This window comes from Oncorhynchus tshawytscha, linkage group LG25 (genome assembly GCF_018296145.1).
Source record: "Oncorhynchus tshawytscha isolate Ot180627B linkage group LG25, Otsh_v2.0, whole genome shotgun sequence".
In the NCBI taxonomy this organism is placed as follows: Eukaryota; Metazoa; Chordata; class Actinopteri; order Salmoniformes; family Salmonidae; genus Oncorhynchus; species Oncorhynchus tshawytscha.
The window spans coordinates 7,892,834-7,912,980 of record NC_056453.1 but is presented as its reverse complement, the minus strand read 5'-3'; the positions used below and the strand labels follow the sequence as shown (position 1 = coordinate 7,912,980).

At 44.7% G+C, this 20,147-nt stretch overlaps 1 protein-coding gene across 3 annotated transcripts in view; it reads left to right on the top strand.

Moving 5' to 3' along the window:
* The window catches only part of LOC112224153 (unconventional myosin-Id), a 124,148-nt gene that overhangs the window by 30,636 nt on the left and 73,365 nt on the right, over positions 1–20,147 (top strand). For all 3 annotated transcript variants that reach the window (XM_042305906.1, XM_042305905.1, XM_042305907.1), the window contains 8 exons: positions 5,838–6,003; positions 6,101–6,154; positions 6,620–6,715; positions 7,591–7,707; positions 8,009–8,212; positions 8,554–8,699; positions 8,889–9,003; positions 9,179–9,349. In XM_042305906.1, coding sequence (XP_042161840.1) covers positions 5,838–6,003; positions 6,101–6,154; positions 6,620–6,715; positions 7,591–7,707; positions 8,009–8,212; positions 8,554–8,699; positions 8,889–9,003; positions 9,179–9,349 — 1,069 coding nt within the window. The remainder of the gene's footprint in view (positions 1–5,837; positions 6,004–6,100; positions 6,155–6,619; positions 6,716–7,590; positions 7,708–8,008; positions 8,213–8,553; positions 8,700–8,888; positions 9,004–9,178; positions 9,350–20,147) is intronic.

Sequence of the window (20,147 nt, the reverse complement as noted above, 5' to 3'; positions counted from 1 at the left end):
GCAGTCAAAAATCAAGCTACAGAGGGGAGCTATAAAGTTGCACAGTGCAATCCTAAACATGGAAAACCATTTACTAAATGGGGAATATATCAAACTTTCCTCAGAAGTTTGCAGGTTTTATTTGATGGATTGCCTAACAAAGACCCAATCATCTCAGAAAGAAGTCATGCCTGTGTCTTCATGTAATGGAGCGGCACACTGTAGAGTTAAAAGACGCACCTGTGTTTAGTGTGGATGTGAATGAGATTCCACGTCTGGCAGTTGTTGCAAGATACTGTGACTCACAGCAGGTACGTGAGGAGCTGCTTTGTCTCAAACCCATGCATGGTACTACTAAAGGGGAAGATGTAGCAAAAACCTTCACAGATCATTTTGGGAAGAGGTGTCGATTTATTAAAAACATATTCGCGATTACAACTGACCGTGCCCCCGCTATGGTGGGGAAACCTAAAGGATTCGCAAAGCTGACTGAAGAGAAGATTGGCCACCCCGTGGTTAGATGTCACTACCATTCACCAAGTTAATCTGTGTTCCAAGATCAAGCCTGTGGTGCTAAGGGACAGTGCCTCTGTTTAGCGAGCTATGGAATTCTTCCGTTTGTGGGCAATTAGATATTCAGTAGACACAATTAGTTGTAATGCACACATGGAAATCATTACTGGCACGCAGATCTTTAGAAATGGTAGGATAAATTGACACAACACACCAAAAAGTATACCGACCCCATCCTCTACACTGTACTTTCTTGTTTTGCCACATAAACTGAAATTAGGCAAACTACTAGAATTTGAAAATGCATCTTTTCCGGACGTTGAAATTAGGTTAATTTTTGGTTCTGAAAGAATCCGGTGTGCTAGCTCTGGAATAGATCAATTACATTGAACGGCCTGGGATCCCCTTGGAGAGATTTGAGAACCACTACTTCACTATACTGTACTGTCTAAATTTGGGAAACATAGATGTCTATGATTGGTTCAGATTTGGTCCAGTCTGGAATTTCCAAACGCCTGAAGGTACCACGTTCATCTGTACAAACAATAGTACGCAAGTATAACCATCATGGGACCACGCAGCTGTCATACCGCTAAGGAAGGAAACGCGTTCTGTCTCCTAGAGATGAACGTACTTTGGTGTGAAAAGTCCAAATCAATCCCAGAACAACAGTAAAGGACCTTGTGAAGATGCTGGAGGAAACAGGTACATAAGTATTTATATCCACAGTAAAATGAGTCCTATATCGACATAACCTGAAAGGCCGCTCAGCAAGGAAGAAGTCACTGCTCCAAAACCGCCATTAAAAAAAGCCAGATTACGGTTTGCAACTGCACATGGGGACAAAGATCATACTTTTTGGAGAAATATCCTCTGGTCTGATGAAACAAAAATTGAACTGTTTGGCCATAATGACCATCGTTGTGTTTGGAGGAAAAAGGGGGATGCTTGCAAGCTGACGAACACCATCCCAACCGTGAAGCACTGGGGTGGCAGCATCATGTTGTGGGGGTGCTTCGCTGCAGGAGGGACTGGTGCACTTCACAAAATAGATGGCATCATGAGGATGGAACATTAGGTGGATATATTGAAGCAACATCTCAAGATATAAGTGAAAGCTTGGTCGCAAATGGGTCTTCCAAATGGACAATGACCCCAAGCATACTTCCAAAGTTGTGGCAAAATGGCTTAAGAACAACAAAGTCAAGGTATTGGAGTGGCCATCACAAAACCCTGACCTCAATGCTATAGAAAATGTGTGGGCAGAACTGAAAAAGCGTGTGCGAGCAAGGAGGCCAACAAACCTGACTCAGTTACACCAGCTCTGTCAGGAGGAATGGGCCAAAATTCACCCAACTTATTGTGGGAAGCTTATGGAAGGCTACCCAAAACATTTGACCCAAGTTAATCAGTTTAAAGGCAATGCTACCAAATACTTTAGCGTATGTAAACTTTTGACCCACTGGAAATGTGATGAAAGAAATAAAAGCTGAAATAAATCATTCTCTCTACTATTATTCTGACATTTCACATTCTTAAAATAAAGTTGTGATCCTAACTGACCTTAGACAGTGAATTTTCACTTGGATTAAATGTCAGGAATTGCGAAAAGCTGAGTTTAAATGTATTTGGCTAAGGTGTTTGTAAACTTCCGACTTCAGCTGTATATGGGTAAAGGGGACAAGGCAATAAGATACACCTGGTAGCAGCAGCCTGTATGTGTGTAGAGTCAGTTACAATGTACAGTGGGGCAAAAAAGTATTTAGTCAGCCACATTGTGCAAGTTCTCCCACTTAAAAAGATGAGAGAGGCCTGTAATTTTCATCATAGGTACACTTCAACTATGACAGACAAAATGAGGGGAAAAAATCCAGAAAATCACTAGTATTTTTAATGAATTTATTTGCAAATTATGGTGGAAAATAAGTATTTGGTCACCTACAAACAAGCAAGATTTCTGGCTCTCACAGACCTGTAACTTCTTCTTTAAGAGGCTCCTCTGTCCTCCACTCGTTACCTGTATTAATTGCACCTGTTTGAACTTGTTATCAGTATAAAAGACACCTGTCCACAACCTCAAACAGTCACACTCCAAACTCCACTATGGCCAAGACCAAAGAGCTGTCAAAGGACACCAGAAAAGTGTAGACCTGTACCAGGCTGGGAAGACTGAATCTGCAATAGGTAAGCAGCTTGGTTTGAAGAAATCGACTGTGGGAGCAATTATTAGGAAATGGAAGACATACAAGACCACTGATAATCTCCCTCGATCTGGGGCTCCACGCAAGATCTCACCCCATGGGGTCAAAATGATCACAAGAACGGTGAGCAAAAATCCCAGAACCACACGAGGGGACCTAGTGAATGACCTGCAGAGAGCTGGGACCAAAGTAACACGTCTGGCACTGCAGGATTTGAGTCCCTGGCGGCGTAGTGTGTTACTGATGGTAGGCTTTGTTACTTTGGCCCCAGCTCTCTGCAGGTCATTCACTAGATCCCCCCGTGTGGTTCTGGGATTTGCAAATAAATTCATTAAAAATCCTACAATGTGATTTTTCTGGATTTCTTTTCCTCATTTTGTCTGTCATAGTTGAAGTGTACCTATGATGAAAATGACAGGCCTCATCTTTTTAAGTGGGAGAACTTGCACAATTGGTGACTGACTAAATACTTTTTTGCCCCACTGTATATGCATATTATGTGTTAGTGAGAAAATGGAATGAGCGTTTGTGTGTGTGTTGGAGTGACTGTGTGTGAGTGTGTAGGGCCCTGTGAGGGTCCATAGAGACAGAGCAAAAATTGAAATAAAAGGTCAATAAAAACGTAAGGTTAAGTCAGATAGACCGTGTAGCTATTTTGTTAGCTATTTATCAGTTGTATTACTTGGGGATAGAAGCTGTTCAAGAGCCTGTTGGTGTCCAGACTTGATGCACCGGTAACTCTTGCCATGCGGCAGCAGAGAAAATAGTCTATGGCTTGGGTGGTTGGAGTCTTTAACGATTTTCCAGACCGCCTGATATAGAGGTCCTGGATGGCATAGAGCTCAGCAGCAGTGATATACTGGGCTGTACGCGCCACCCTCTGTAGCGCCACGCGATCGAGGGCGGTACTATTGCCATACCAAGCAGTGAGGTACGGGGCTGTCCGCGCCACCCTCTGTAGCGCCACGCGGGCGGTACTATTGCCGGTACCAAGCAGTGACGCAGCCAGTCAAAATGTGTCACATGCACAGAATACAGAAGGTGTAAACGTACAGTGAAATGTTTACTTGTACAGTGGCGTCTTTTGTTTGTTAAACAATGAACCATAATTCCTACTCATAACATTACTACCCTGCATGTATATACAGTGTATTCGGAAAGTATTCAGACCCCTCAACTTTTTCCACATTTTGTTACGTTACTTTTTGAATCCTCAATCTACACACGATACCCCATAATGACAAAGCAAAGACATTTTTCTTATTTTTTTGCAATTATCTTGAAAATAAAAAAACCTGTTACAATATCACATTTACGTAAGTATTCAGACCCTTTTACTCGGTACTTTGTTGAAGCACCTTTGGCAGCGATTACAGCCTCAAGTCTTCTTGGGTATGATGCTACAAGCTTGGCACACCTGTATTTGGGGCGTTTCTCCCATTCTTCTCTGGAGATCCTCTCAAGCTCTGTCAGGTTTGATGGGGAGTGTTGCTGCACAGCTTTGTTCAGTTCTTTCCAGAGATGTTCAAGTCTGGTCTTTGGCTGGGCCACTAAAGGACATTCAGACACTTGTCCCGAAGCCACTCCTGTGTTGTCTTGGTTGTGTGCTTAGGGTCGTTGTCCTGTTGGAAGGCGACCGTCATCCCAGTCAGGTCCTGGGTGCTCTGGAGCAGGTTTTCTTAGCTTCGTTCATATTCCCTCGATCCGGATTAGTTTCCCTGCCACTGAAAAACATTCCCCGTGCTTCCCCGTAGGCATGATGCCAGGTTTCCTCCCGACGTGATGCTTGGCATACAGGCCAAAAAGTTCAGTCTTGGTTTCATCAGGCCAGAGAATCTTGTTTCTCATGGTCTGACACTCCTTTAGGTGCCTTTTGGCAGATTCCAAGCAGGCTTCATGTGCATTTTACTGAGGAGTGGCTTCCATCTGGCCACTCTACCATAAAGGCCTGATTTGGTGGAGTGCTGCAGAGATAGTTGTCCTTCTTTTAAAAGTTCTCCATGTCCACAGACGAACTCTGGAGCGACCATCTGGTTTTTGGTCACCTCCCTGACCATGGGCTGTTTTTTTTTAAGCCAGTTAAGAACAAATTCTTATTTACAATGACGGCCTAGGAACAGTGGGTTAACTGCCTTGTCCTGGAGGCCTTGTCAGCTCAGGGATTCGATCTAGCAACCTTTTCAGTTACTGGCCCAATGTTCTAACCACTAGGGTACCTGTCACCCCTGTTTATAGCATTTTTGTGCTGAATATATTGCGCCTGACCCACTACATATTCCCTGTAGATATTTATCTGAGACTGTATTTTTGTGTTTTTTAAAGTCAATACTAACCCACAACTCTCACAGTTCTGCCCTCTAAGTCTGCCCTATCAGTCAGGAAACGCTACAGTCTGTATGGAGCTCAGATTTATGCGAGAGCCACAGCAGGCTGTGTCTCGTGTGTGTGTGTGTGTGTGTGTGGGCCATGACAGCCATGCAGCACAGTGTATGGGTGAGGAGCCTGTGTTCTGACCTAGCACTACACAGCATCAATCATCAGTGCCAAAGCAGTCTTTGTGTTAAGTAGAGTTGTGGTATACTTCTGCGAAAGAACTTGCCGATTTAAAAGACATTTCAAACAACTATAAACATGTCCAGACCCAGATGGGCCCCATAAATTACAGACAACTCTAGGATTTGAGTGAGTAATGACCCTACTACTGAATCAATGTGAAATGAATAACTTCAATCTTAAAGTTGAGAGCCACATAAGGTGAAACAGCGCCACCGGTCACCCCAGGCGCATTTGTTATTGTTTCTTGTTTTGTTTATGAAATGGAGCAGATGAGCACCCAGCATTGTGGTAAACCTCCTCTGCTTTTCTATTGCGTGTGCAAGGTTGTCAGAGGGGGAAAAAAACTGTGTTCGTTGTTTGAAGTAACATCTTTGTTGTTATAATACCACAAATGGACGTGGCAGTTTTCACCGCTACGGATTCCAGCTGCGACTCTAGCTCACACTACTGTATTCAGTCTAATCATTCGCTTTTGGCCACCTTATTGTTTGTTGATCTCTATGGGCTGAGGATCAGCTGAGTAATAGGTCATAGGAGCCAGGGGAGCTGTTAGTAGTACTTTAAAAGATGTGTTGCCTCTCTCTCCAGGGTGAAAAACATGCTGCTGAAATCCAACTGCGTCCTGGAGGCCTTTGGCAACGCCAAGACCAACCGCAACGACAACTCCAGTCGCTTCGGCAAGTACATGGACATCAACTTCGACTTCAAGGGCGATCCCATCGGGGGACACATCAACAACTACCTGCTGGAGAAGGTAGGGGGCACTGGGGGAGCAGTGAGATCACCTGTTATAAATAAATGATCAATTATGTTTCACTCTGTCTGACTCAAACCATCTGTTTCTCTTATAGTCCAGAGTCATCTTCCAGCAGGAGGGGGAGAGAAGCTTTCACTCATTCTACCAGGTGTGTGTGTGTGTGTCTGTGAGTATAGATGCGTGTGTGTATTACATGCCAGACTAGACCACCATAAGCTGGTATACAGACCAGATGGGCCGTGGGTCTGTGACTGTGTTGATCATACAGGCTTGGTGATATCAAAGGTCTTACAACTTTGCTGTGCTGCTGTTTAGAAATATCCATCCTTTCACCCGATTTAACTCCTCAAATACACATGAATCTTTCTCACTCCATAAACTCCCCCATTCTCAAGGTACTTCACCCTACATTGGTCAGGACACATTATTGATCTAGAATCTAGATTATTCTTGACTTTTGCTCCATATTACTGTGGAGTTACATACTGTATGACTCACCGCACCATTTGAAATTAAATGGTTTAGAATGTAAATACTGAACAGTCTCCGACATGTGTCACTACTGACGCTGTGTCTTCCTCTCTCGCTCTCTTTCTTTCTTTGTTCTCTTCAGATGGTTAAAGGGGGTTCTGAGTCCCTCTTGCGTTCCCTCCACGTCTCGAAGGACCCCACAGCCTACAGCTACATCAAAGTAGGAGGCCAGGTCAAGGTAGGTTACCACAGAAGTATATCCGCTTTGACCCTTTTGTATAAACAATCACAAAATGTCACTTTATTTCTCACGTTTTAGACCGTGAATGTCACTAATGCTGAGTTTATTTGGTAACACTGTTTATTTTTACAGGAATAAATAAAAGGCAAGCCCATGCTCAGCAGATGTGCACGGTTGTTTGAATTTCTGATCACGTGAGCAGCTGTGTTTACAACTGATGCTTTTGTGTTGCGTAACAAAATGTGCAGCTATTGTATGAATTCAAAGTAATACATTACGTATGAATATCCAAAGGGGTCAATGATGTCATGGTTTTGAGTGTCCGTCCCTCTAAAACAAGCCTTTGAAGTTTTTGGGAGCCGTATAATTCCAGCTGTTAACACACGCCAGCAAGCATCTCCGTTCTGCTGTCTCTGCACTTGCAGTTTAATAAGTAGGAACAAAACAAAGTTGTATAACAAACAATGTGACGTCATGGAACAGAGCAAGGCCAAAACAGCTGAAGTGGTTTGTACATGGTGTGCAATGCTCCCATTTTTATAGAAACGGTCCTCGGTTGATGCTCACACCATCCTGTCTTAGAGATATTTGTGGTCATCTTGTCACTCCTACTTTATGACTTTGGCTGCTGGGAGTAGGAACATGTCATGAATAAACTCATACTTGCCAAAGTGAGGAAGTGGTGTACAGTATTTGGCCGGTGTTACAGACTAGTGAAAAGTATGTGTCAAGTAAATCATTTTTGGACTAAATTTTACTTCAAAATTGACAAAGTTGAACGTGTTTTGTGTGAAGGGAACAGAAACGTTCCTATTGTTTCCAGTTTGATTGTCCTACTCATCCATTCCGTCCCTTCTTTCTCCCCGCCACAGTCATCCATTAACGACGGTGCTGATTTCAAAGCTGTGGCGGATGCCATGAAGGTGATCGGCTTCACACCAGATGAAATCCAGACTGTTTACAAGGTCCTGGCCACTATCCTGCACCTGGTAATACCCCATATTAACTCCTAACTCTTGGCCTTCCAGCAGGGTTAGCATAGGTTACAATTAAATGGGGTTAAAGGTTTACTCAGTAATATGACAACATCATATACTGAGGGGTGACTCCCTGTTGTGTGCCCAGTGTCCCTTTTTAAAAATGGAACAGGTTTGAATGAAACAGTCCTGCCCTTATTTGTCCTATTCCCCTACCCTTTGCTCCAATGCGATCACTCCTACCCTACACTCCACCTAGTCTCTTTAGTTTACAGGTAACTTCCTTGTATTTATCTCCATGTGACCTCTCCCAGGGAACCTGACGTTTGGTGTGGACGGCGACACTACGCTGATTGAGAACTCCAAGGTGGTGGCGGTGATCGGGGTCCTGCTGGCCACTAAGGAGGAGAATGTGGGAAAGGCCCTGCTCTACCGCACCGTTGCCACCGGCCGTGACGTCATCGACAAGCAGCACACGACCCAGGAGGCCAGTTACGGCCGGGATGCCTTGGCCAAGGTAGCTAATGCTAGTACGCTACGTTAACCGATTAACAGTTAACTGTCAAAATGCTGACTCTTAGCTAAGCTAGCTAATGCTGGCACGCTACGTTGGCCGCTTCACAGCAGTGAACGCTAACTCTCAATGGTAGTGCTAACCCTCAAAAAGGGTTTGAGAAATGGGCCCCAATGTTAGATGTGGTAGGCCTAACCAGTTTTTAAAGTAGCCAGGGTATTATTTTGAAGGCTTTTGGGTAAAATAGCAACCAGTGTAGGTAGCTGACCTATAGCACCCTGCTGTCTCTCATGTGATCTTTATCTACTGTTGTCTGCCTTGGTGTTGGGGCGTGTGACCCACAGGCTATGTACGAAAGAATGTTCTGTTGGATCGTGGGAAGGATCAATGATGTCATTGAAGTGAAGAACTATGACGCCAAAGTCCACGGGAAGAACACGGTCATTGGAGTGCTGGACATCTACGGCTTTGAGATCTTTCAGAACAACAGGTTAGGAGACGTGTCCGCTATAAATAATTCAATATTGAATATATTTCAGTGTAGAATCTCTACATCAATATGAAATATACTGATTTTATACACAATCTCTCTGTCATGACACTTGTATGTAACACGAGTATAAAACCAGGGTCACAGCCATTCACTCACCCTCTCCTTGTCTGTCTGTCTGTCTGTCAGCTTTGAGCAGTTCTGTATCAACTATTGCAACGAGAAGCTGCAGCAGCTCTTCATTCAGCTTGTGCTGAGGCAGGAACAGGAAGAGTACCAGCGCGAGGGAATCCCCTGGAAACACGTAAGGCCACATCTTGGTTCCACTCCACTCATGTCTTGTATTGCCTCCAACAGCATGGTCAATTTGCGTCAAGTCATTCTCCTTCCGTTGATTATGACTATTAGGAACGTCTTACTCCCTGTGCTGGTTGTAATGATATACCGATCCCCTGTTTTCTCTCTGTACCTGGGCGTAGATTGACTACTTCAACAACCAGATCATTGTGGACCTGGTGGAGCTGCAACACAAGGGCATCTTCTCTGTGCTGGACGAGGCCTGTATGACCGTGGGCAAAGTCACCGACGAGGTCTTCTTACAGGGACTCAACAGCAAGCTGGCCAAGCACGCCCACTACACCAGCCGCAAGGTGCGTTGAAAAACAATTTGGACATCATTTTCAATTCATGAATTGAATTTCAATTCGTTGACTGAATTGAAAGTGGAATATACCTGAACAATGTGGACACATGGATATGTTAGAGGCTTGTTCCCAGCGATTACCTAAGTAATTCTATTAGCCCAACAACCTAGCCCAGTGATTTTGAAACATAAGACAAGACTGAGGACTGTGTACGTTTGTTAGTTTAAATGATCAGCTCCATCAAATGCTGTTTAAAGGTCCAACGCAGCTGTTTTTAATCTCAATATGAAATCATTTCTGTGTAACATTAAGTGCAATACTATGATTGTTTTCAATTCAAATGGTCAAAAAGAAACATAAATAACTTCTTAACAAAGAGTAATTTCTCAGGCAAGAATTTTGCTATGACTGTCTGGGAGTGGTCTGAGTGGAGAGAGGGAAAAACTGAAAATTGGCAGAGATGTTTGAAACACTTTCTTATTGGTCTATTAACTAATTTACCGCATGGTGATGTCACCACGTTGGCCAAAACTCAATCCCACCAAAAAAGGCAAAAATTCAGGCATTCAGTAAAAGGGCATTATCATCATCATTCACCATTTCACAGTATTATTCCAACCTCATAGTGTGGAAATGTATATAAAACACTACACTGGGCCTTTAAAGTCAAATTGGCATTACAGCCATTGTACACCACCAGACTAAGAAAACATATGGAATTGTTTTAAGAAGGTCATAACAAGAATAATTTAGATATTCCATTTTTTATTTTAAGACTCCTTGAAGTATAAAACAATGTATATAAAAAATGATTTGAATTTGGCCCTACTGCTATTAGCCCATACAAACGCATTTAATAGCAGATTCTCTACATGGAACAATAGATAGTCCAGAAAATAATTGAAAGGAAGTTTGTTCTGAAGTGTCTGTCCTATATCTGAGCAATATAAGAAAGATCAGGAAACAATAAAAATATATATTTTTATTTAAACATGTATTTAACCCCTTATTTTTGGCACTTAACTATTCCCATATATACTGCACTTAAATAAATAAATAAATAAATACTGATACCGGGGGACCTTCAGATGAGTCTTGTGGTCATCCAAGAGCAAAACAACCAACATGTTTGTAAGAGTCTCACTTTTCCATAGAGGGGTCATATTAGTTGTAGCCCAAACGGTTCGGATGCTACAGACAGAAGTTGTCAGATCAGCTGTCAGACGAGTCTCGTTCGGATGCTACAGACAATTTAGTGAGAGAACCAATTTTCAGGATGTCCCATGGTTTGACAAACATCGCTCTGTCACCTTTCACCGCAGATACAGAAGTGCAACATCAGCGGCTGCTGTGGATTGAGATGCATCCCCCCAAATGTTTTATATATTTATAGCTTAAACTGGTGGATTTTGATGGGGATTGTTTTTATTATGCTAATTAGATTTCTGCGGGGCAGCGGAAATCCACTCTAGGATATTTAACAGGTTAGATGGCTGCATTTTACAGGGTAGTATTTCACTCAGTGGACCACAAGAGGGCAACAGGCGTCAGAGAAACGAGTGCTGGGCTATCAGACTCGACACTTTGCTCTCGGTGATGTCACTGGCAGCCAATGAGAGTCAATGGAGCTGGCGTCTTGCTGCGCTGGCATGGGTGTTACAGAGAGGGGGAGAAAAGAAGAGACTGAGGATCATAGCAAGAGAAACAGATATTCAGGTGGAGGGGAGGGAAAGGGTGCCCGGTAAAGATAGAGGCCGTGTCACTGACATCCAGGTTGTTTTTCCCTCCAACATCTTAGAATCAGTGTTATGTGTCATCATCCTGGCTGTTGCTGTCTTGTACCCTGTAAAGATGGTTCTTTAGGCAATGCTACTAGCCACGGTCTCATTCAGTCCAGTGGGTGATGTTCTACAGTGCCTTCGGAAATTATTCAGACCCCTTGACTTTTTACACATTTCGTTAAGTTACAGCCTTATTCTAAAATGGATTAAATTGTTTTTCCCCCTCTAACCAATCTACACACAATTCCCCATAATGACAAAGAAAAAATCGTTTTTTAAAATAAAATTGTGCAAATTTATTACAATACAAATAAACTAAATATCAGATGTACATAAGTATTCAGATCCTTTACTTAGTACTTTGTTGAAGCACCTTTGGCAGCGATTACAGCATCAAGTTTTCTTGGGTATGACACGACAAGCTTGGCACACCTGTATTTTGGGCTCTGGCTGGGCTACTCAAGGACATGAGCCACTCCTGCGTTGTCTTGGCTGTGTGCTTAGGGTCGTTGTCCTGTTGGAAGATGAACCTTCATCCTGAGCGCTCTGGAGCAGGTTTTCATCAAGGATATCGTTGTACTTTGCTCCGTTCATCTTTGCATGTGGGAGAAGTCCAGGGGACTGAATACTTTCCAAACGCACTGTTGACTGCAATTCCCCCTCAGGTGAATACATCGATTACATCTATATGTCATTCATCTAGTCATCGACCAAGTCATAGATTAGCTCAAGGCTGAGGCCTAGAGGACTGGCAGGCAGGTGGCTATCATACTCTGTGTGTGTGCACTGCCCTGTGCAGAGATAAAACACCTGGCGCTACTCAGAGTCCCCATAGGCTCCGGCGGAGAAGATTGATAGGCAGACAATGAGAGAATAAAAAATATATAATCAATGTGACCTTTATTTAACTAGAGAAGTGGAAGGAAAAGTAGATTCGATTGCTGGTGCCACGTGAGTATGATGATGTGGATGTCTGTTCCCGTAATGTATTTATGCTATCATCTACAATCTGGTTGGACACAGTAACTAAGCTCTGTAACAGTACAGGAACTTCTACTTAACAGTATCAGGAGTCAAGCATCTTTATCAGTAAAAAAAATAAACTCAAATGTTACTTTTAAAAGTTTGATTTATTGCGTGAGCATGATGTTATTGCAGCATAGCAGAGAATGCTCCGAGGCTCATCCCTGGTGCATTGGAGGGATCCATTTTAGATGTTTTTGATTCACAGATTCCCCTCACCTCACGCCCCGTACTCTAGAAGCAGCTCTGATTGGAAAGTTTTGAAATGTTCATGGCTGCCAGGTTCAAAGTGACTCACAGACTCTGCGGGCCTGAAAGACCTCAGGCAGTTTTTTATTTTTTAAACATTGCAGTTCTTGTCGGGAATCTTCCAAAGTGAGTGTGGAAATTGGAAGTGTGAAAGGGAATGAGGGGGAGGTAAAGATGGGATGAGGAAGAGATTGAGCGGGACCGAGCGAGGGAGTGAAAAAAGACCAAATGAGGGATGTGTGCGAGAGAGAGCGGGAGAGTGAGAAAAAGGGGGGAGAGTGAGAAAAAGGGGGGAAGAGTGAGAAAAAGGGAGGAGAGTGAGAGAAGCGGTGCTGTCGTATTCGATTAGCCTGTAATAGGAACCGCACTGTCTGTCAGCACTAATGTCCTCACCCTCCTTTCTATAAAGGACAAGTCCTGGAGCTGCTAGACACCAAGGTTTCTCTGTGTTCTCCTGGCTGACTGTCGCCCTGTAATAACCCTCACAACACACACACGTTGGCAAAGACCTCACACTCCAGATCGGAGAGCGAGAAGGCGAGAGGGTGGAAACGAAGCAGTGTCTTGATCAGTGGCGGCATCTTCAGGCGCGTCTTTGCTTCAAAAACTCCTCCAGATCTAGTCGCTATGTTATTGCTCTGAGTGTCTGATGGAAACATCCCTTTAAGAAAAATCCCTGTTATTGGTTTTCCAGACCTGTTAGGGCTGTTAGATATTAATCAAGGGGGTGTTTGAAGCGGTGGAGCTGTGTTGATAAAAGTACTGGATGTAATTGATACGGTATATAATGGGACTGTGATGGGCCGGGGGGGTGTCTTGCCTTCATTGTGTGAGATGGTAGTGGTTACTGACAACTGTATATAATGGGACTGTGATGGGCCGGGGGAGGGTGTCTTGCCTTCATAGTGTGAGACGGTAGTGGTTACTGACAACTGTATAATATAACTTTTGAAGACACGTTTAAACAGGACTGCAATTGTTCTTGCTCGATAAAAGTTAAGGGGAAACTTCCCTGCTTCTTCGAGAACTCTCTGTGTCGATACCATACTCGATCCTCCCAATTTCCTCTCTGACTCATGCCTTCTCTTCTGCACTTTATGAGGTTGTACCCCTTTAATACCATGTCGGAAGGCTGAGAATGAATAGTTTTAAGGGCAACTTTTCTACCACCTTTGCATGGGTCCTGGTCCTCTGCCACACGTAGGACTTGTTGTCGTCTGCTTTCCTTCTCCAGGTCGCTTTGATCCTCCCAGATGTTTTTTAAATATATTTTTTACACTGAACTATTTGCTGACACAGGCCTTCCTGTTGGGAGCGGTCGTCATGGCAGCCTCTACCCACCCCTCCCTTGCTCTCTCTCCCTCTATCACTCCCTCTTCATTTCCACCTCTTTCTCTCTCTCTCTCTCTCTCTCCCTACTATCATACACACACACACACACACACAGACACACACACACACACACACACAATCTCTCTCCTCTCTCTCCGTCCCCCTTTTCTCTTTTACCGTCTACCCTCTGATCCTACTATTTGCAGTCTCTGCACATGCCCTGTACAGTCGCAGCATAGGATGCTGTGTGTGTGTGTGTGCCTGTATGCTTGCGAATGCATGCAGCAGCAGCGGCAGGCTGCCCAAAAGTGATTACCCTTTCATGCACCATGTGGTGGAGATGCTAATAACGTGGTCCTGCTGTTCATTAGCTCTAATGTATTTACATTACAATACAACACAAGGATGGGGGGGGCAGGAAAGAGGTACGTCTAGAGTGGTTTCATGCATGTCTACGAGAAACCTTTCAAACAAGCGCTTCCGGTTCCAACACATAGGCTTTTTACCTTCTCAATGCAGCATATTCTTGATGTCACGTTTTGAACTTCTCCTCGAAGTGGGTGCTTAGTCTCTGTTGACGTTTCTGTTTTTAGAGAATGCAGTAATGATTGGCTCCTGTGGTGAGTGAATGACCGGTTTGGAGCAAGTCAGTTGGCCGGCGTGGCACATGTGCCCTGCAGGTGCCAGCTTAGTTAGCAGGCGAGACTGTGAGGCCCTGGTGGCGAACATGATGGCAGGTGGAAGTGGTAGAGGGGAAGCGCTGGAGGGAGGGCAAGGTTTGGGCAGGAGGACGAGGGACAGCAGGTGTTAAGGTGATCAGGGTGGTCTCTGCTATAAAGCTGTTCACATTTACACGAGGCTATTGGACTCGTGTGACAAGAGAAAATCAGAGTTGGACAGATATGAATGGCAGTGTCTAATTCAAAATAATGAATGTGGAACTAAAAGACCCAAGAGCGCCGTGGCCGAAAGAAGGGAAATAATACCAAGGTTTCCAGTTCTGTATACAGACTGTAATCCACACAATAGGTCTGTTCTGAACCTGTTGTGGCGCCACCTGCTGCCTTAAATGCTCCATCTGCCCTTTCTCTATCTGTCAAGAACCCAATAATCCCCCCCCTGTTCAAAACAAACGTCTCCATCTTCTCCATTCTCATTTCTCTCTCGCTCTCTCCCTCTGTCTCCCATCGTAACTCTCTCGTTACCTCTGTCCCCATCACCTCATCCCAAACGTAGCTCTGTCCTTCTCTTTAATTTCCCTTTCTCTTTATTTTCTCCCTCTCTCTAAACCCCCCTCCCCCCCACCCTTCCTCTTTCTCATCTGAAATTGGCATTAGACTGGATAAAGAGTGAGGCAGACGCGGAGAGAGACGTGGCAATAGCATAGCTGGTAGTGTCTGTGGAGGGGGACGTATTGTGGTAGATGAGGACAAAGGGGCCTCCGTCTGTCTGGCTGTGTGTCTAGCTGCCAGGATCACGGTCTGTTTGACTGGCTGGCTGCACTGGCCTGTATAGAGCACAGGGCCCTTCATGGATCAGTTCCCTATCACAGTTCGACTGAAGTATTTCTGCGATGGCCATTCCCATTCATTTCCAAGGCTTTGAATAGGAATTTGAATGCGTTCACACAGATTTACACACAGTATAGAGATTTGTATATTTTCGTCCACGGTTTTCGGCCTGTCAGGTGTTCTCGTTAGCAACATCCTCATTCCAGTCTTCAGGGACTTTCCCTTCTCTCTTTGTGTGTGTGTGTGTGTGTGTGTGTGTGTGAGCTCTCCGCTCGATGACTCATCCACTTCGGCTCTCTCTGTTCCTCCTAACATCTTGGCTGTCCCTCTTTTATGTAACACTCTGGCTGTCCCAATAGCTTAGGAGGCTCTGTATCATTGTACCCCCCACTATACATCCTGCAACCTCGTCCTTCTAGCTCTAATTTCTGCCTTGTTTTTGAATGGGACTGGATGCCCCTCTCTCTCTGATGTCAGTGTAATATTTGATGAATGGCAGTGTAGTAGTGGCACTAATATCATGCTACCTGCTTGCCTTGTATGTTGCCATGCCACATGGATGGATATGCAGACACAGACAAACGGGTACAGTCAGGTATACACGCATGCCCACAGACAGGTAAAGGACAGGTGGAAGAGGACTGCGGCAGACCTCTAAAGTCCCCTGCATGTTCCTTTTCTCTCCTCTCTGCACTCCACCACTGGCCTACATACAGTTGGCCACATCCAGTTCCTGCGTCACCACACACGGCTCATTCATATTTCACGTGCACACATTGCCCTCTCTCTCTCTCGGTCTCTCTCGCTCACACTCCAGTGGGAGAGAATAGCATGTGTCCCACCTGACTGTGCTGTTGTTTTAGCGACCTTGTTGTCTGCACCAGTGGCTCTGCAGCTTCTCTCTCTCTAATGGGGATACAGTACCGTAGGTTATATCTGGGGAAGCAGCTTCTCTCTAATGGGGATACAGTACCGTACGTTATATCTGGGGAAGCAGCTTCTCTCTCTCTAATTGGGATACAGTACCATAGGTTATATCTGGGGAAGCAGCTTCTCTCTAATGGGGATACAGTACCGTACGTTATATCTGGGGAAGCAGCTTCTCTCTCTCTAATGGGGATACAGTACATTATATCTGGGGAAGTAGCTTCTCTCTCTCTAATAACGTACGGTACTGTATCCCCATTAGAGAGAGAGAAGCTACTTCCCCAGATATATAACGTACGGTACTGTATCCCCATTAGAGAGAGAGAAGCTGCTTCCCCAGATATAACGTACGGTACTGTATCCCCATATCTGGGGAAGCAGCTTCTCTCTCTCTAATGGGGATACAGTACCGTACGTTATATATCTGGGGAAGTAGCTTCTCTCTAATGGGGATACAGTACATTATGTTATATCTGGGGAAGTAGCTTCTCTCACTCTAATGGGGATACAGTACCGTAGGTTATATCTGGGGAAGCAGCTTCTCTAATGGGGATACAGTACCGTAGGTTATATCTGGGGAAGCAGCTTCTCTCACTCTAATGGGGATACAGTACCGTAGGTTATATCTGGGGAAGTAGCTTCTCTCACTCTAATGGGGATACAGTACGTTATATCTGGGGAAGTAGCTTCTCTCTCTAATGGGGATACAGTACGTTATATCTGGGGAAGTAGCTTCTCTCTCGCTAATGGGGATACAGTGCCATACGTTATATCTGGGGAAGTAGCTTCTCTCTCTCTAATGGGGATACAGTACGTTATATCTGGGGAAGCAGCTTCTCTCGCTAATGGGGATATAGTACGTTATATCTGGGGAAGTAGCTTCTCTCTCTCTAATGGGGATACAGTACGTTATATCTGGGGAAGTAGCTTCTCTCTCGCTAATGGGGATACAGTACAGTACGTTATATCTGGGGAAGTAGCTTCTCTCTCTCTAATGGGGATACAGTACAGTACGTTATATCTGGGGAAGTAGCTTCTCTCTCGTTAATGGGGATACAGTACAGTACGTTATATCTGGGGAAGTAGCTTCTCTCTCTAATGGGGATACAGTACGTTATATCTGGGGAAGTAGCTTCTCTCTCTCTAATGGGGATACAGTACGTTATATCTGGGGAAGCAGCTTCTCTCTCGCTAATGGGGATACAGTATGTTATATCTGGGGAAGTAGCTTCTCTCTCTCTAATGGGGATACAGTACATTATATCTGGGGAATCAGCTTAACTCTCTCTAATGGGGATGCAGTACGTTATATCTGGGGAAGCAGCTTCTCTCTCTCTAATGGGGATACAGTACAGTGTTATATCTGGGGAAGTAGCTTCTCTCTCGCTAATGGGGATACAGTACATTATATCTGGGGAAGCAGCTTCTCTCTCTAATGGGGATACAGTACATTATATCTGGGGAAGTAGCTTCTCTCTCTCTAATGGGGATACAGTACGTTATATCTGGGGAAGCAGCTTCTCTCGCTAATGGGGATACAGTACGTTATATCTGGGGAAGCAGCTTCTCTCTCTCTAATGGGGATACAGTACGTTATATCTGGGGAAGCAGCTTCTCTCTCTCTAATGGGGATACAGTATGTTATATCTGGGGAAGCAGCTTCTCTCTCTAATGGGGATACAGTACGTTATATCTGGGGAAGCAGCTTCTCTCGCTAATGGGGATATAGTATGTTATATCTGGGGAAGCAGCTTCTCTCTCTCTAATGGGGATACAGTACGTTATATCTGGGGAAGCAGCTTCTCTCTCTCTAATGGGGATACAGTACGTTATATCTGGGGAAGTAGCTTCTCTCTCGCTAATGGGGATACAGTACAGTGTTATATCTGGGGAAGTAGCTTCTCTCTCTCTAATGGGGATACAGTACAGTACGTTATATCTGGGGAAGCAGCTTCTCTCTCTAATGGGGATACAATGTCGTACGTTATATCTGGGGAAGTAGCTTCTCTCTCTAATGGGGATACAGTACGTTATATCTGGGGAAGTAGCTTCTCTCTCTCTAATGGGGATACAGTACGTTATATCTAGGGAAGCAGCTTCTCTCTCTCTAATGGGGATACAGTATGTTATATCTGGGGAAGTAGCTTCTCTCTCTCTAATGGGGATACAGTACAGTACGTTATATCTGGGGAATCAGCTTAACTCTCTCTAATGGGGATACAGTACGTTATATCTAGGGAAGCAGCTTCTCTCTCTCTAATGGGGATACAGTACAGTACGTTATATCTGGGGAAGTAGCTTCTCTCTCGCTAATGGGGATACAGTACGTTATATCTGGGGAAGCAGCTTCTCTCTCTCTAATGGGGATACAGTACAGTACGTTATATCTGGGGAAGCAGCTTCTCTCTCGCTAATGGGGATACAGTACGTTATATCTGGGGAAGCAGCTTCTCTCTCTAATGGGGATACAGTACATTATATCTGGGGAAGTAGCTTCTCTCTAATGGGGATACAGTACGTTATATCTGGGGAAGCAGCTTCTCTCTCTCTAATGGGGATACAGTATGTTATATCTGGTTTCCGAGCCGGTCAAGGGTGCACCTCAGCCACGCTCAAGGTACTAAACGATATCATAACCGCCATCGATAAACGACAGTACTGTGCAGCCGTCTTCATCGACCTTGCCAAGGCTTTCGACTCTGTCAATCACCATATTCTTATCGGCAGACTCAGTAGCCTCGGTTTTTCGGATGACTCCCTTGCCTGGTTCACCAATTACTTTGCAGACAGAGTTCAGTGTGTTAAATCGGAGGGCATGCTGTCCGGTCCTCTGGCAGTCTCTATGGGGGTGCCACAGGGTTCAATCCTCGGGCCGACTCTTTTCTCTGTATATATCAATGATGTTGCTCTTGCTGCGGGCGATTCCCTGATCCACCTCTACGCAGACGACACCATTCTATATACTTCCGGCCCTTCCTTGGACACTGTGCTATCTAACCTCCGCTTCAATGCCATACAACACTCCTTCCGTGGCCTCCAACTGCTCTTAAACGCTAGTAAACCAAATGCATGCTTTTCAACCGTTCGCTGCCTGCACCCGCACGCCTGACCAGCATCACCACCCTGGATGGTTCCGACCTTGAATATGTGGACATCTATAAGTACCTAGGTGTCTGGCTAGACTGTAAACTCTCCTTCCAGACTCATATCAAACATCTCCAATCGAAAATCAAATCGAGAGACGGCTTTCTATTCCGCAACAAAGCCTCCTTCACTCACGCCGCCAAACTTACCCTAGTAAAACTGACTATCCTACCGATCCTCGACTTCGGCGATGTCATCTACAAAATTGCTTCCAACACTCTACTCAGCAAACTGGATGCAGTTTATCACAGTGCCATCCGTTTTGTCACTAAAGCACCTAATACCACCCACCACTGCGACTTGTATGCTCTAGTCGGCTGGCCCTCGCTACATATTCGTCGCCAGACCCACTGGCTCCAGGTCATCTACAAGTCCATGCTAGGAAAGCTCCGCCTCATCTCAGTTCACTGGTCACGATGGCAACACCCATCCGTAGCACGCGCTCCAGCAGGTGTATCTCACGGTTCATCCCTAAAGCCAACACCTCATTTGGCCGCCTTTCGTTCCAGTTCTCTGCTGCCTGTGACTGGAACGAATTGCAAAAATCGCTGAAGTTGGAGACTTTTATCTCCCTCACCAACTTTAAACATCTGCTATCTGAGCAGCTAACCGATCGCTGCAGCCCACCCATTTTTACCTACCTCATCCCCATACTGTTTTTATTTATTTACTTTTCTGCTCTTTTGCACACCAATATCTCTACCTGTACATGACCATCTGATCATTTCACTCCAGTGTTAATCTGCAAAATTGTAATCATTCACCTACCTCCTCATGCCTTTTGCACACAATGTATATAGACCCTCTTTTTTTTTCTTTTTTGACTTGTTAATTGTT